This window comes from Molothrus aeneus, chromosome 19, assembly GCF_037042795.1.
Source record: "Molothrus aeneus isolate 106 chromosome 19, BPBGC_Maene_1.0, whole genome shotgun sequence".
Taxonomy (NCBI): domain Eukaryota; kingdom Metazoa; phylum Chordata; class Aves; order Passeriformes; family Icteridae; genus Molothrus; species Molothrus aeneus.
Genome location: NC_089664.1, coordinates 2,516,952 through 2,532,896, shown reverse-complemented (window position 1 = coordinate 2,532,896; position 15,945 = coordinate 2,516,952). Strand labels below are relative to the sequence as shown.

Genomic DNA, 15,945 nt, shown 5'->3' with positions numbered 1-15,945 from the left:
TTTTGTTTCTGTTCCAGATTGCAATGCAAGATGTTTTCCATTGCCATCTGTATGGCAGATCACCTTTGTCAAGTGGGCAGTTTGCCTGATCTCTCTCTTTGAGTGACCACATTCACACCCCCTGGGAGGGGACACCTGCTGATAACAGCCATTGAATGTCCCTGCATGGCTGATAAGAACTACAGCATCCCATTGGGAGATGTGAGCCCAGAGGGAGGAGCCAAGCATTGCTACCCAGATAGAATCCAGAGGTTTGGAGACACCAGCACGGCTTCTCCACGGGATTCCCCAGAGGAACAGCAGCTGCCTCTCCTTCCCCTGGATCTTCAGAGGCAGAATCCATCCTTCTCTACAGGATCCCTGCTCCAGCAGAACCACCCCTGACACTGCAGGAGGGCTGAGCCACATTTCCAATGGGACTGCCACCAACACCCTGACCCACAGGGTGTCAGGCTGGGTTCTGACTCTGGCAGTGTTGTTCTAGTGCACTGCATTGTTCATTTTATCCTTTTATTTTTTTTTTCTTCCTGATTAAAGAACTGTTATTTCCTGCTCCCATATTTTTGCCTGAGACCCCCCCTTAATTTAAAATTTATAGCAATTGGGAGGGGTGGGGAGGGTTTACATTCTCCATTTCAGGGGAGGCTCCTGCCTTCCTTAGCAGACTCCTGTCTTTCCAAACCAAGGCAGTTTCCCAGAGCTGCATCATTTTGGCAGAGTGGAGTTTGGCAGTGACAGCCTGCACCAGGTCTGAGGGATATCACCTTCCTTCAGCTGAGGTGAGCTCAGCACTGCCCAAAGCCCACCAGAGAGGGAAAGCCTGACCCTGGGCCGAGGGAGAAGGGCGGAAGGAAGGGGCGGAAGGAAGGGGCGGAAGGAAGGAAAAACACCACCCCCTGGGCTGGGACTTACTCATAGTGTCTTCTCCTCGTGGTGACAAAGACCAGGGCATAGGGGTTAATCCTGATCTGGAAGAGCACGCGGCTGCGGTGGCTGAGGATGGTCACCAGGCTGGTGTCCTCCTTCAGAGAGTACCTGAGCTTCAGCAGCACACTCAGCTCGTCTGCAAACCTGGTGGGAAGAGGGGACACGTGCCATTGTGCAGCGGCTGCTGCTGCTGTGTCACCATCAACTGAGCCCTTGGGATAAAAAAATCTGAGTCACAGCACAGATGAACGAATGAGAAGGAAAAATAAAGGGAGAAAAGAGCCAACAATTGTTCCAGTTGAGAGGTTCAAAGAGAAGCAGCCAGGCCTAAATTAGCACTGCCCACACAACCTCAGCACAGGGTGATGGGGCCATGCCAAGGTGTCCTTCCTGCACCCAGCCAAGAACGATCAAAGAACCCCAGAATTATTTGGGTAGGAGGAAACCTTCAACCTCATCTCATCCCACCCCCTGCCATGGCAGGGACACCTTCCACTGCCCAGGCTGCTCCAAGCCCTGTCCAACCTGGCCTTGGACACTTCTGGGGACAGGAAAAACTGTTCCAAAATGTAAGAAATGAAGGAAGCCCTGAGCTCAGGGCACAGAGGGGCTGAGTTATATCCATGTGACCATGGAATGGGCTCTCCAAGGAACTTCTCAAACCAACAGCCACACCTTAGATGGTTTTTGAGCTGCTCCAAGCCCTAGTTAACCTGGCCTGGGGCATTTCTGGGGACAGGAAAAACTGCTCCTAAATGTAAGAAATGAAGGAAGCTCTGAAATCAGAGCAGTGGCTGAGTTATCTCCATGTCACCATGGAATCAAGCTCATCTTATCCCATCCCCTGCCATGGCAGGGACACCTCCCACTGTCCCAGGCTGCTCCATGCCCCATCCAACCTGGCTTGGGGCATTTCTGGGGACAGGACAAACTGTTCCAAATGTTCCAAAATGTAAGAAATGAAGGAAGCCCTGAGCTCAGAGCACAGAGTGGCTGAGTTATCTCCACATCACCATGGAATGGGCTCTCCAAGGAACTCCTCAAACCAACAGCCACGCCTTAGATGGTTTTTGAGCCCCAGCACCCCATTCCCACCCCCTGGAGGGAGGTTACCTGTCCCCAAAGGCCTCCCTGGTGGGGATGTTGAGGGTTGCATACTGCCCGATCTCCAGGATCCTGCACTTGCTGTGGTCGTAGCCAAAGGAAACATTGCTGAGGTCCTGGGCATGGAGAGTGATTTTGTCCAGCAGGTTCACCTCATCTGCATTGGGGGAGAAGGGACAGATGCTCAGTAGGCTCAGGAACCTCCAATTCAGGGCTCTGCTCAGTTTATTCTCCAGCAAGAGAACAACAGACAAATTGGACAACAGACAAAACCTGCAGGGAGAAGAGTGTCAGTTTGGGAAAATTAAAATTCAGTGCACAAATTCAGCAGACTCAGACCACAAAAGCCATTCAGACAACTTCACAAACAGCCAGGTGAGATTTTTGAATCACAATGTGAGTTTGGAGGCCACTGTCCCAAAGGTAGGAAGGGCCATTCCTTCCCCAGCTGTGGTGGTACCTTCACAACCACAGAGTTGGGATGCTCAGGACTGTAAAGCAGAGCCTGGGACAGAAATGCCCCAAACCACATGTCCTGGGGCAGCTGGGTACAGGAATCCTGCTCATCCTTTCCCAAACTTCCCTGTGGATGCTGGAAATAAAGAACTGGAGAAAGAATTCTCACCATGAGAAGCTTTTCACTCCCTGGTGAACAGACTTTCTCTTCCCAAGTTCACCTTTAACTAAAGAATCTTTGAGCTACAGAAATACCTGAGGGAAAATGTGGTTTAAAACCTCGAGGTTTCTTTTTCCTCTCCATTAGCAAAAAGACTTGCAGACCTCAGACATCTAAAACCAGATCCCTCCAGTGTGGCAACAACCCTGCCACCAACAAGGAGTGGGTGTAAGAGCCTGAATGAGGGATGTGGGGCTCCAGGCAGCTCTCCAAAATGCAGTTTATTGTATCCAAAATGCAGTTTATTATATCCAAAATGCAGTTTATTGCATCCAAGGTGTCACAGCAGTCCAGGGTCATGGGTGACAGAGCTGTGCCCACAGCTGTCAGCTCCAGCTGCAGGCAGGCCTGGAGACCCTTTGAGTTTGGTCACAATGCATTCTAGACTTTTCTTTTGGTTACAATGCATTCTAGACTTTTCTTTGCTGTGCATCTTCATACAGTAGAACCAATCTATACCTTAACTATTATCTACAGCCTATCATAACTACTATAATTACCATATTCATGTTACTGTTCTCCAATCACTCAAAGTCAGTACATTACAGTTTAAGCTAGGAGTTGTTTTTCAGGTTTCTTGCAGTGGAAAATTCTGAGACCTTTTTTCTACTTGCAACTTTGCTGCCTTGTTTGCCTGTGCTCTCTTTCTGCTTGGTAAAAACATCTTCTTGTTTGGGGTGGGTTTATCCTTTGCTCTAAGCCATAAAACCCCTTCTAACTAACACAGCCTTTGCCTCCTTGGTTATCCAGTGAGACTGGCTCAGCAATTCTTTTCTTCTGTATCAAAACTTGCTTCCATCTCTATTCCTTCATCAGATTCTACATCCAAAATCTTTCTGCCAAGCACACACATACCTGTGAGACTTTCTTGTCAAACTTTCATCCTTCCCAACAAATGGGGACAAGGGGCAGGCTCAGATCAACAGCCCTGTCCCAGCCCTGCAGGATCACTCCAGACCCCACAGTCCCTTTCCTGGGAGGGTCTGGACAATCCCACTCGATGATTTGTCAGTGGGAATTGTGCCAGCACCATCTGCATGAGCATCTGCCATGGCTTGGGAAGCATCCAGCCCCTTCACTCCCTGGAATTCCCGCTGTGGCTGAGGTGTGAGATTGATTTGAGGGCAGACAAACAGCCCCGGGCACGCTGCGACCTGCCAGGAGATATCCACAGCCAGAGAGGCAAAATAACAAATCAATCAAGCAGAAAACAGCTTTGATCTGCTTCAGACACTCGTGTGTCACTCCTGACACCACCTCCTTGGAAGATTCTGCATGGAAAAGCTCTGTGATGGCAAAGAGGGGAAGGGATGGAGGAGATGGGGCTGTTTGTGGGGAGCTGTGACTTCATCTGGGATTTCCCCAGCTCCCCACATGGGCACAGCATCCACTGGATTCCAGGCAACTTCTAAAGCCCTGCAAAATGAAGGTGCAGCAGCTTTTAGCAGCAAGAACACAAAAAAAAAAAACCTGGGACCAAGCCAGAGGGTGCAGGGTTGAGCCCCTGGGAACCCTGAGCAGCCAAAACCCCCAGAGGCAGAGCCAGCAGAATTTATCAGCACAGCACAGGAATTAATCCAAGAGAAAAGAGCTCACGGAGGGGAAAATATCAGGAACATTTGTCCCTCTCAGCCCCAAGCATTCTTGGGAGTGATTCCCTCACTGCTGGCATCAATGGAAGTGCCAAGACCTGCACAATTCCATCTTCAGGGGCTGCAGCCCCCACCAGGATCCTGGAGATCACAGGCACTGAGAGCTCACTGGGTCCTGCCAGGGATGTGATTCCCACACCTGCTGCAGCTGGAACCGATGCCTTGTGCAGGCTGGCCCAGAACAGAGGCTGGACAGAGCTAAAGAGTAAAGCAGCTGGTCCAGGAGCTGCTGTGGGGAGCTGGAGCACCACAGGACAGGCAGGGCTTGTGAACAGGCACAGATTCCAAGGGGGAACACCTTGGAATGGGAGATGTTCCACAAGCAGCCCCAGGCAATGAGGGATCAGGTGCAGGTCCCTCCTGGAGCACAGTCAGTAGGAAAAGGGAAGCACAGGCAGAGGCTGGTGTGGAAACCAGGCTGCAATCAGGTGTGGAGTCCATCCAAGGGTAGAGATGGGACAGAGAGCAAAAGGACAAGGAGAGAAATCCCATCCAGAGAAGGCCCACACCCCATCAGAGCTCAGGCCAGGGCTGAGGGCACAGGGCTGAGCTTAAATGGGGCTGCTGGGATGAGCTGGGGGTCCCAGGTGAGGCTGCTCGGGGTCATTAAGGCCCATTAGTGCTATCAGGAATCAGATGGGTTTTAATAGTGACTCTCCATCATCCCATCCCAACCCAAGGTGTTCCCTGAGGGGCACCCCCAGCTGCAGACACAGAAAAGTGACCACCCATATTCTCCTTTGGCTCGTTTCAATGTGTGAAATTTCCACTGAGCTTTACTTTATCCCCAAAAGAAGGAAAATTGTATTAAACAGCCAAAAACTGGGGCCTTGGAGAGCTCCTAGCAGGGTCTGTCAGGCTGAGTCATTTCCCCTGGATGTGGCACTGGTTGGAACCTGAAATAACAGGGCTGGCCAAGCCCAGGGGACAGCCCTGGCTGGGGAATGGAGCCTATGACCTAATGGGCCTTTCCCCCCTCTAACTCCTGATTGCCTGATGGAAATGTCCTGCCAGGACTCTGCTTAGGATCACTCCAAACTCTGCATCAGAGAGGCTGGGATATCACAGCTCCAGATTTAACCAGGAAGGTTCCCTGCATTAGGTGATGGAAAACCAGGGTTCCATGCTGGGCCTGACACCAGTGACACCAGCACCAGGCATCCAAACCAGCACAGCCCACCTGCTCCACCTCCCCTGACATCCCATGGTCATGGGAAGATGCTGGAGGCTGTGTAGGAATGTGTCCCCTGTTAACAGAGTGACAAAACTCTCCTTTTTCTCCTCAAAAAGGAAAAGAGCCCAGAAGTTTCTCTCAGTTGGGTAAAAAGCCATCTCATAGGACCTGGGGACTTCACCTCAAACTTAAGGATAGCTAATTGGTAAAGAGCCAAAAAGTCCCACCTGAGCAATTTACTTGAAAAAGAAGAGAACAAAGAAACTAATGGCTTTTGTGAGGTGTTTTACCAAGAGCAAGAAACTTTTGCACCTTGATCAGTTTTTCTCTATAAAGAGTTTTGTTATTTTGCCTTTTATTGAAACCTTTTTGTTTCCAGCACTACCACAGAAGCCATCCTGCTGATTTTATGCCTTCTAAAGTAGCTGAGCTATCTTGAGTGTGAAATAGATCTCCAAAAGCTTATGAGACCTGGCTTGAGGAGATCCCCATTTCAAGGCTGTGCCTGACTTTCTCTGGAAAAAAAAAAGGCAACTTCCCACTTGTTTGGAACTCCCTGGTGGCTCTGCACGTTGGCTGGACAAGCTCAAGGACACCTTGGCTGTGTCTGCTGAGTCATGAATGACACAGACTCCCAAGGCATTCAGAAGGCTAATTAGCAAAAGAGCCCCATTAATTTCATCCTCTCTTCTTTTATAGCTTAGTTTGCTACAGGTGGACCTGATTGGTCATTTAATTAATACATTTCACCTAATTGGCAAATTAACAAGACACCCATTTGTAAACAATCTTATGAGAATAGCAGGAAAACAGCTATTAAAAAACACCACCTGCAGGTTATTATTAATAATTCGCTATCACTGTTGATCTCCAGCTCCCTGAGGCTTCCCAGGCTGATTCTGGGAAAACAGAATCACAGAATGACCAGGTTGGAAGAGACCTCCAAGATCATCGAGTCCAACCCAGCCCCAACCCCTCAACTCAACCCTGGCACCCAGTGCCACATCCAGGCTTTGTTAAACACACCCAGGGATGGGGACTCCACCACCTCCCCTGGCAGCCATTGCAGAACTTTATCACTCCTTCTGTGAAAAACTTCTTCCTGATATCCAACCTGAATTTCCCTTGGTGCAGCTTATCTAGCTTTCCTCTCCCTCTGACCAGAGACCTGCCACCACACTTGACATGGAGTTTTTTGCAGGCAGCTCTTCTTGCTTCTCCTTCCATCCCAGAATTTCTCGTGACAATGCCCACAGCAGCCAGCACTGCCTGTAGCATTCACATCCTCTGGAAAAATCCCTTCACCCAGGATTCTTCTCCTGGGAAGCTGAGAAGCCTCAGAGAAAAGGAAAACAATTCTCATCTCATTGGCTTCTCCTGTGCTGTGCTCATGTGGAATGTGTTTGGAGATTGTTCACCCACAGGTGATTGTTCCATTGCATTCTGCTGGGAGTTGTTTTCACTCTTTGGCCAATCAGGGCCAAGCTGTGTCAGGGCTCTGGAGAGAGTCAGGAGTTTTCCATTATTATCTTTTTAGCATTCTGAAGTATCCTTGCTGTATTCCTTAGTATAGTACAGTATTCTTTAGTATAATATAGTATTCTTTAATATAATATAGTATTATTTAATATAATATAAATATATTATATTTATGTAATATAGTATTATAAAGTATTATATTCTTTAATATAATATAGTATCATAAAGTAATAAATGAACCTTCTGAGCACATGGAGTCAGATTCATCATTCCTGCCTTTGTTGGGGCATTCCCAACAAATCCAGTAACTGCCAGTGCCACATCCACTCCCTGCTGCTCCCATTTCCCTCCCCATCCAAGCATCCCTTTCCGAGGGCACTCCAGAAGGCACCTGAGGTGAGCTTTGAGCTTCAGGACTCACAGCTCCCAGGGCTGGTTATGCAACAGGATTTGAACCTCCTCCTCCCTGCTCCACAGAGCAGGGATAATTTGGGTCTGACCCCATGGCTGCGAGTCCAGAGGGGACAGAGCCAAGGCAGGAAGAAAAGGAACAAGGGCATTTCCCACAGAGGACACCAGAGCCATTATGGAAGAGTGAATGCAGGCACCCACCCACAGAGAGGACAGCGAATTCCAGGGGAGAGAAACCTTCTGGGAAGAAAGAGCTCGGCTGCACGCATTGTCTGGGCAGGAAAAGGGAGCACAGGTTCTCCTGGAGCTCATTACCCACAGCTGCAGCTGTGCTGCCCCTCCTTTGTGCCTGCCCAGCACGGGGGGCTCTGCAGGGAGGGGATGGGGCTTCTGGGGACAAAGGCTGGAGGAAGGGCTGCTGCAAGGAGGGATGACCCCCAGTAAGGATAAGCTGGGAAAAGTAGGGCAAGTGGCAGGAACGGAAGGGAGCTTTGGGAGCAGGGGAGAGTTTCAGAGCTGCTGAAGGCACAGGGTGGGCACAGGAGTGTGGGAGCATCGGGGGGTAGGATGGTGGGGATGGATGGAGATGAGAGATCTCTGGAGCCAGGGCTGGAACTTGGGGTTTATTGCAAAGGGCCTGGGGGCAGGGCCCTGCTGGGAGCTGCCAGGCACAGCTCAGAGCAGGCCTGAGAGAAGAGAGGGGGAGAGAGGATGAGAGGGTGAGAGAGCAAAAGGGTAAGAGAGTAAAAGGCAAGAGAGCGAGGTTCCCATTACAATACAATAAATCTTCTTCTGTGTTGAATATTCTGATTCTCACTAACCAATCTAGTACAAGATACAAATCCTACAGCATTTCCATACAGCCTATAAGAATCATTCCATTACCATCCTGTGTTACAATTTAAACCCCACAAACTCCTCTTTGGGCCCCTCTGCCAAGCTGGCAGGGTCTGCTCTGACCCTTGGGCCTGTCTGCAAGCAGAGGGTGTTGTTCCATCACAAGGGGATCACCTTCAGCTGGCCAAACCATTGTTTTCCAGGTGTTCAGTAACTGAGGGATCTCAAAGCTTGCTTTCATTTCAATCTCCCTTATAGTTTCTATATTCTCAAAATCTTTTGCCAGGCAATCATATTGATAAGGCTTTCCTGTTTCATCTTCCCCAACACAGGAGTGTGGAAGGGACAGCTCAGCCTTCAGCTTCATCCTGCTCAGGGCAAATCCCAGCTCTCCAAGCCAGCATGGAAATCTCATCCCATTAACTGAGGGGGAGAGGTGTGGGAGGTTGTCTGCTGGCCTTGTGGGGCCACGGGGAGGGTTTGGGACAGGGGGAGGGTTTGGGACATGGAGCAAATTGATATCCTGGAAGCTGAGCAAGGAGACCCCTCTGAAGGAGGGAAGGGCTGGGGGGAGCCCACAAGGACCAGCTGCTCTGCAGGGTTTGGTGGCCTTGCTTGATTTGGGTTTTTTTAATAGGAAATTTAAAAAGAAGCCATTTTCAACCTTTCCAAGATGTGCTGAGGGATCACAGAATCATGGCATAGTTGGGTTGGAAGAGACCTTTAAAGGTCACCTCGTCCAACCCCCCAGACCCCTGAGAGCTCCTCACCCATCTCCTTCCTGACAGCTCCAAGAGTTAACCCCACCCAGAGCTCCTGGTCCCTGGGGAGGGGCTCTGGTGTCACCCCAGCCTTGCCCAGCCCTCACCCCCCAGGCCACACTCACACCTTGGTGCATCTTCCATCCCCTGCTCTCATTTCCCCTCCAGGTCCTCCTTCCCCTGCCCTGTGCATTCACCTCCTGCCCCTCCTGGAGCACTGACAGCTCCTGGGCTGAGCTCAAACCCCCACTTATCTCAAATCAAACACCATGGAAATTATGTTTTATTCACATTTAGGGCTTAAAAGCTTTAGCTGGAGGGGCATTTTTACATGGTTTTCATTTAAATCCCCACACAACTGCTCCTCAACCTGTTCAAGTTGGCCTCACAGCAATTAAATTAATTACTGAATTACAGGGAATCAGCATTGGAATTGGTGCACAATGCCTATCCAGCAGATTCTGTGGGATTCCTTAAAAAAAAAACCAAAACCACCCCAATAAAATCTGTGTGACACTGAGTGGGGACAAGTGCCATAAACATTGGCCCTCGCTGTAGCTCATAAATAAATTTCTCTTTATTACTCCATTGTCAAAGTAATTAACAGCAAATTCTCCAGTCTCTCCCACTCCAAGGACTTATTTCCAGCACCAGCTTTCCAAGAGCCTCCCTCTCTGTGGTTTTATAAAACACAACCCCATGTTTTATAGGCTTGGAAGACAAACAGAAATAAACACCAGAGCTGTGCAGGGATGATCCCAAAAAGCTGCTCTGGGTGGGTTGGACAGCCCAGGATGGGAAGAACACCCAGCCAGGGTTTGTAGCCCTGATTTTCAGCATCTTCTCATTCTGATCACTGAATACCAGAATCATTTCGGTTGGAAAAGACTTCCAGGACCATCAAATCCAAGCTGTGCCCCATCCTCAGTGCCACCTCCAGCCCTTCCTGGGACACCTCCAGGGATGGGCACTCCAAAGCTCCCTGGGCAGCCCCTGCTGATGTTTGACAATGTTTTCCATGGAGAAATCCCTGCTGATGTCCACCCTGAGCTGCCCTGGCCCAGCCTGAGGCCGTTCCCTCTCCTCCTGGAGAGCACGTGGATGTTGGAGTGCAAACACCCCAAAAACTCCCAGGAATTGTCTGGATTTGAAAGATTCCAAGGTCAGGACTGTTGGGGAAGATGAAACAGGAAAGCCTTATAAATATGATTGACTGGCAAAGGATTTTGAGAATATGGAAACTATAAGCGAGATTGAAATGAAAGCAAGCTTTGAGATCCCTCAGTTACTGAACAACTGGAAAACAATGGTGTGGCCAGCTGAAGGTGATCCCCTTTTGATGGAACAACACCCTCTGCTTGCAGACAGGCCCAAGGGGCAGAGCAGACCCTGCCAGCTTGGCAGAAGGGCCCAAAGAGGAGTTTGTAGGGTTTAAAATGTAACACAGGATGGTAATGTAATGATTCTTATAGGCTGTATGGAAATGCTGTAGGATTTGTATCTTGTACTGGATTGGTTAGTGAGAATCAGAATATTCAACACAGAAGAAGATTTATTGTATTGTAACGGGAACCTCGCTCTCTTACTCTTTTACTCTCTCACCCTCTCATCCTCTCTCCCCCTCTCTTCTCTCAGTTCTGCTCTGAGCTGTGCCTGGCAGCTCCCAGCAGGGCCCTGCCCCCAGGCCCTTTGCAATGAACCCCAAGTTCCAGCCCTGGCTCCAGAGATCTCTCATCTCCATCCATCCCCACTGTCCAACCCCCTGACCCTCAGGCAAGGAGCACCAGGAGGTGCCTCCAGCCCTCAGCCCTGGCTCTGAGGGCAGGAGAGGAGAGGAGAAGAGCAGGAACAGAATGACACTGTAGGACATGAAATAACTCAACGTGAACATGCTGCTCTCTCAAGGGTAAAAAGAGACTTTTTAAATTTCTGACTCTAACATTTATAGATTCCCAAAAGTGACAGTGGATTGGAGGGTGACAGTGCCACCTCTCCAATGGAACTGGACAAACCAACAGTCCATCAAATTTCTCCTCCTCCATAAAAGAATGCAAAACAATGAGTTATTCACAGAAAGTGTGTGAGAAAGTTTGTTACAAAAATGTAAACATCAGAAGGCTTAGAAAATCTTTAAAAATCAGAGTGACAACAGAGTGAATCTTTCCTGCTGGTTCCTCCCAGCTCCTGCAGGCTGAGGATCCAAAGGCAAAGTTTGCATTGTCAGGAAGTGGAGCTCAAATCCCTCCTGTCCTGGGAAGCTCTGGAGGATATTCCTGCCAGGAATCCCTGGGCACACAGAGCTTCCATTGCACTTTCTGATGTTTTGTGGAGCCTCAAACTCCTCCTGAGGCAGGCTGGGGTGTGTTTGCACAGCCGGAGCTGTGTGCTGAGGCCAGGCCCACCGGAGGAGCAGCGATGCTGAGCCAAGGTGTGCCTGTGCTCAGGTGACAGATGGCTCCTGGCACAGGTGCCACCCTCCCTGGCTGCCCTCCAGCCCTGAGTCACACCTGCCTGGCACAGCTCCAGGCATGCCAGGTTTATCTGCAGCCTCCTCTGACACACCCTGCCAAAGGGAACCCACTCAGCACCAGAGGAAGGAGCAGAGCAGGAGGGTTTGGGGTGCAGCCCATCTGCATTTGCTCAAATGAGAGGAATTCCCAGGATGGGCTCCCTGGATGTATTTATTTGGATTTTCTCAGGCTGTAATCTCTCCCAGACATGTGTCTGCAGCAGCAGATAACACCAAGCCCAGCATTTCCCTGCTCACTCAGGACACTTTTAGCACTGCTGAAATAACCCAGACTGAGCCTCTGCCAGGCTTTAAAACAACTTCTCTGAGACAATGGAGAAACACTCACGGAGATCAGCTTGGAATGGAGAAGAGGGGGACCAGGGCAGCCCAAAAGCCAATATTTCCCATCAATTTGTAGCTTAATTCCAGAATCCTGACACTGCATTTCCTGCTGGAAGAAATCTTTCTGCCTCACTCACCTCTACCTTTCATAGTTTCTGGTGTTGGTTTTGCTGATCCTGCTGGGTTTGGGTGAACAAATTGGAGTTGGGAGTTAAATCAAACCCTTCCTGCTGCTTCCCTTCCCACAGCTGATGGGCAGAGGGGCTACAGCTCCTTGTTCTGATCCTCAACACACAGCTCAGGCTGTACAAACACACCCCAGCCTGCCTTAGGAGGAGTTTGAGACTCCACAAAACATCAGAAAGCTCAAGAGGAGGAGAATGGAAGCTCTGTGTGCCCAGGGATTCCTTGCAGGAATATCCTCCAGAGCTTCCCAGGACAGGAGGGACTTGAGCTCCAGCTCTTGCTGAGGGCTATGAACACAAACTTTGCCTTTGGATCAGGAATCTTTAATATAATATATAACATAATAAAGTAATAAATTAACCCTCTGATAAAATAGAGTCAAATACACCATCCTCCCCACCCAGGGCAGGAGCCAAGCATTCCTACCTGGATCCAATGTGAGCCTGGCACAGCACAGCAGCCTTTGCCCAGTGCATTACCAGAGGAGCAGCTTCTGCTGCCCTGCATGGCCAGAGGGAGCCCAGGCCCATCTCCAGCAGCCCTGGAGCTGCAGAGGAAAACTCCCCCCTTGTGCAGGATCCCTGCTCCAGCAGAGCCACAGCTGGCACTGCAGGAGGGCTGAGCCCCCATGGGATGGGGCTGTGCCACCCCCTGACACACAGGGGACAGGGATAGCTCTGACTCTGGCAGTGGTGTTTTGTTGTTTTTGTTGTTTATACTTGTCACAGACATCTTTTATGGAAAATCCTTTCCTTAGGATTTTTCCTCCTGAGAAGCTGAGAGGCCTCAGGAACAAAATGTAACCAGTGGTTATCTGCTGCTGTGGAATGCAACAGGTGCATCTGGGATTGGGCTCATGTGGTTGTTTCTCATTAATGGCCAATCACAGTCAGCTGGCTCAGACTCTCTGTCCCAGCCACAAGCCTTTGTTATCATTCCATTCTTTTTCTATTCTTAGCTGGCCTTCTGGTTAAATCCTTTCTTCTATTCTTTTAGTATAGTTTTAATGTAATATATATCATAAAATAATAAATCAGCCTTCTGAAACATGGAGTCAAATCCTCGTCTCTTCCCTCAGCCTGAGACTCCTGTGAACACTGTCACATATACTATTACATTTCTATTTTTTTTTCAGTTTCCCTAGTAAAGAACTGTAATTCCTACTCTCATATCTTTACCTGAGAGCCCCTTAATCTCAAAATTATAACAATTCAGAGGGAGGGAGTTTACATTTTCCATTTCAGGGGAGGCTCCTGCCTTCCTTAGCAGACACCTGGCTTTTCCAACCAAGACACCAGCACAGCCTGGGGCAGAGCAATGAATAAAAGAAACCAAGAAAGAGGCAGAGCAGCAGAGCAGGGCAGCAGCACCAGCCCCGGCCTTCCCCTCCCGCTCCCTTCAACACAGCTCCCAAGAATAAAAGAATACATTAAAAATGAGTGTTTCCCAGCCTAACAAGCTGCCATTTCACAGCCAAGCAGAGCTCAGATTTTCACCCCAGGCAAAACATGTGCACATTTGTGATTCACTGCACGCCGGCGGCTGCCAGGTTTCTGTACAAATGATTGAATTGTTGTGGTTTCAACCTTAACTCCACTCCCAAACGCTCCTCCAAGCTCCTCTGACAGAGCTCATCACCTCCCACCTCTCCCCCACCACTGGTATTTTTACACCCAAATTATCTCTGGGTGCCTGGGAGCCTTCAGATCCCCCGAGGAGCTGCTCCAAGCCAGGAGCTGCTGCTTCCCCAGCTGTGGGAGTCTCTGGGAGCCCCAGCCAAGAGATTTCCTCTTGTAAACTCCTTTCACCAGCTCAGGTCGAGCCCACAGTGCTGGAACCAGAGCTCAGGAGCCTGTGGGCAAATAAACAAACATCAACCAGGGTTTTATTCATGTGCAGAGAAACTGCCAAACCCCACAAATGGTGCTGGAGGCACCACTTTGCCAAAGCCCAGGAGGGGCTGAACCCTCTGGAGCTCCCTGGGGCACATCCTGGGCTGGGCAGGCTCCACAGCTGGAAACCTGGGGTGAGGATGAGCATGGATGGGGCTGGAGAAGCTTCCAGCAACTTCCAGCACGGATGAGATCCTGCAGAGGACACGCTCAGAGGGCACGGGCCAACCTTTATGCAAAATCCCCTTGCTGGGTGTGGGCTCCTCCATCCCCTTTTCCTCTCCAGGGTTCAAATCCTCCTGTTCCCCCTGAAAACCTTCCTATCCAAGGCCTGGCTCGTGCCCATTCCTGTATTTTCTGCTTCAAAGGCTGCATCACAGCATCCCAGCAGCAATAATGATTTCCCAGCTCAAACCAATCTCCCTTCCTCTCTATTTCTTCACTAACCTAAAGAATTTCCCAGAGGGTTTTTTTAATGCAGTAGAACCCAGAGGAAAATCTATTTTTTCCCCCTCAAAACTGAAGTTTTTGAGGATTATTTATCACAAGTGAAGCTAAGAAGAGCCCAGGTCAGACAGACTCCCCCATCCCACTGCCTCTGCAGGGATTTGGGTGGATTTGGGGAGAGCCCCAGACAAGTCTTGTTTGAACAGCAGAGATGTCTCTGCCTTGCAAAAAAAAATATATATATATATATATATAAAATCTGCTCTTCATTCCTCCCTCTGCCTTAGAGCAGAGGAAAACATTTGTTAGTGATTCATCACTTCCCTGAGCAGCCCAGACTGAGGAAAGGATGGATTTGGGATGTGGGGGAGCTCTCAGGGTTAAAGGGAATAGCTGGAGAGAAATCATGTGTCAAACAGAAAACTTTCCCTATATTAGAGTAAAAATAAAAAAAGGAAAATGAGTCAGTTTGAGTCAGCCCAGAAATGAAAGGTTTCACCTCTGTGGATGAGATGCCTCTTTCTTGTTATCTTTCTTTCAGTGCAAGTTCCCTTTAATGAACTGAAACTGTTTGAAAGTGAAAATTCAGTGTTATTTTTAACCCCTGGAGATGACAGGACATTTCCTCCCCCCCCCCCCCCCCCCCCAGTAAACCACTTTTGGGGTTTTTTAATTTACTTTTTTCTTTTCACAAAACCCCAGGAAACCCAACAGTTCTAACAGGCTGGAGTTTCACTCCCACTTCCTGATTGGAAATTTTCCACCTGCTCAGACCCAGTTTCTCCAGCTCTGCTTCAGCTTCCACCAAGCTCCAGACTCCTGAGCCCACCCTCCCTCAATTCCCTGTTCCTTTAGCTGGAAGGAACCAGCCTGAGGAGCACCCCCAAGCAGAGAATGCCTCTATATTCTTCTATTTTCTCTAATTCCTCTATATTCTTCTATTTCCTCTAATTCCTCTATAATCTTCTATTCTCTATAATTCCTCTATATTCTTCTATTTTCTCTAATTCCTCTATATTCTTCTATTTTCTCTAATTCCTCTATATTCTTCTATTCCACATCTTCTGTTCCAGTGCCTCAGAATCCTCTGGATTCTCTCATGTCTGACAATGCAGCCAATATTTTGCTGCATCTCCATTCCACCTCATTTTCAAGCCACCTGCAGAACAAAAAAACTGTGGAGCAGTGAGGAGGACCCCTGGAATTCCCAGCTTTATGGACACACATGGCTTAGAAAACCAGGACATCACCTATAACCCACCCTGGAATGCTTAAAATAAAGAAGAAAACCTAAATCCATGAATCCTGAGTGGAAAAGTAGGATTTCCTAAACTAAAACAATATTTCAATTGTCCCCCCACAGTGCCAGGAATTATTTTTTAAGCTGTATTTTGTATCCAGCACCGTGGTGGGAGAAATCCTCCTCCTGCTAGAAGGTTGCAAGGTTTCTCTTTCCAAGACATTAAAACATTCCCAGCTGGTGAAAAGCAATCCTGGGCACCTGGCTTTGCCTCTCAGTGCCAGGAAGGGAGAGAGCCATGCCAT

The 15,945-nt window shown here is 49.1% G+C and overlaps 1 protein-coding gene across 1 annotated transcript in view; it reads right to left on the bottom strand.

The window, feature by feature from the left end:
• The window catches only part of LOC136564863 (collagen alpha-1(II) chain-like), a 96,300-nt gene that overhangs the window by 59,366 nt on the left and 20,989 nt on the right, over window positions 1-15,945 (bottom strand). The window contains exons 2-3 of the mRNA XM_066563163.1: window positions 2,041-2,188; window positions 913-1,071 (exon numbers count right to left, since the gene is read on the bottom strand). Coding sequence (XP_066419260.1) covers window positions 913-1,071; window positions 2,041-2,188 — 307 coding nt within the window. The remainder of the gene's footprint in view (window positions 1-912; window positions 1,072-2,040; window positions 2,189-15,945) is intronic.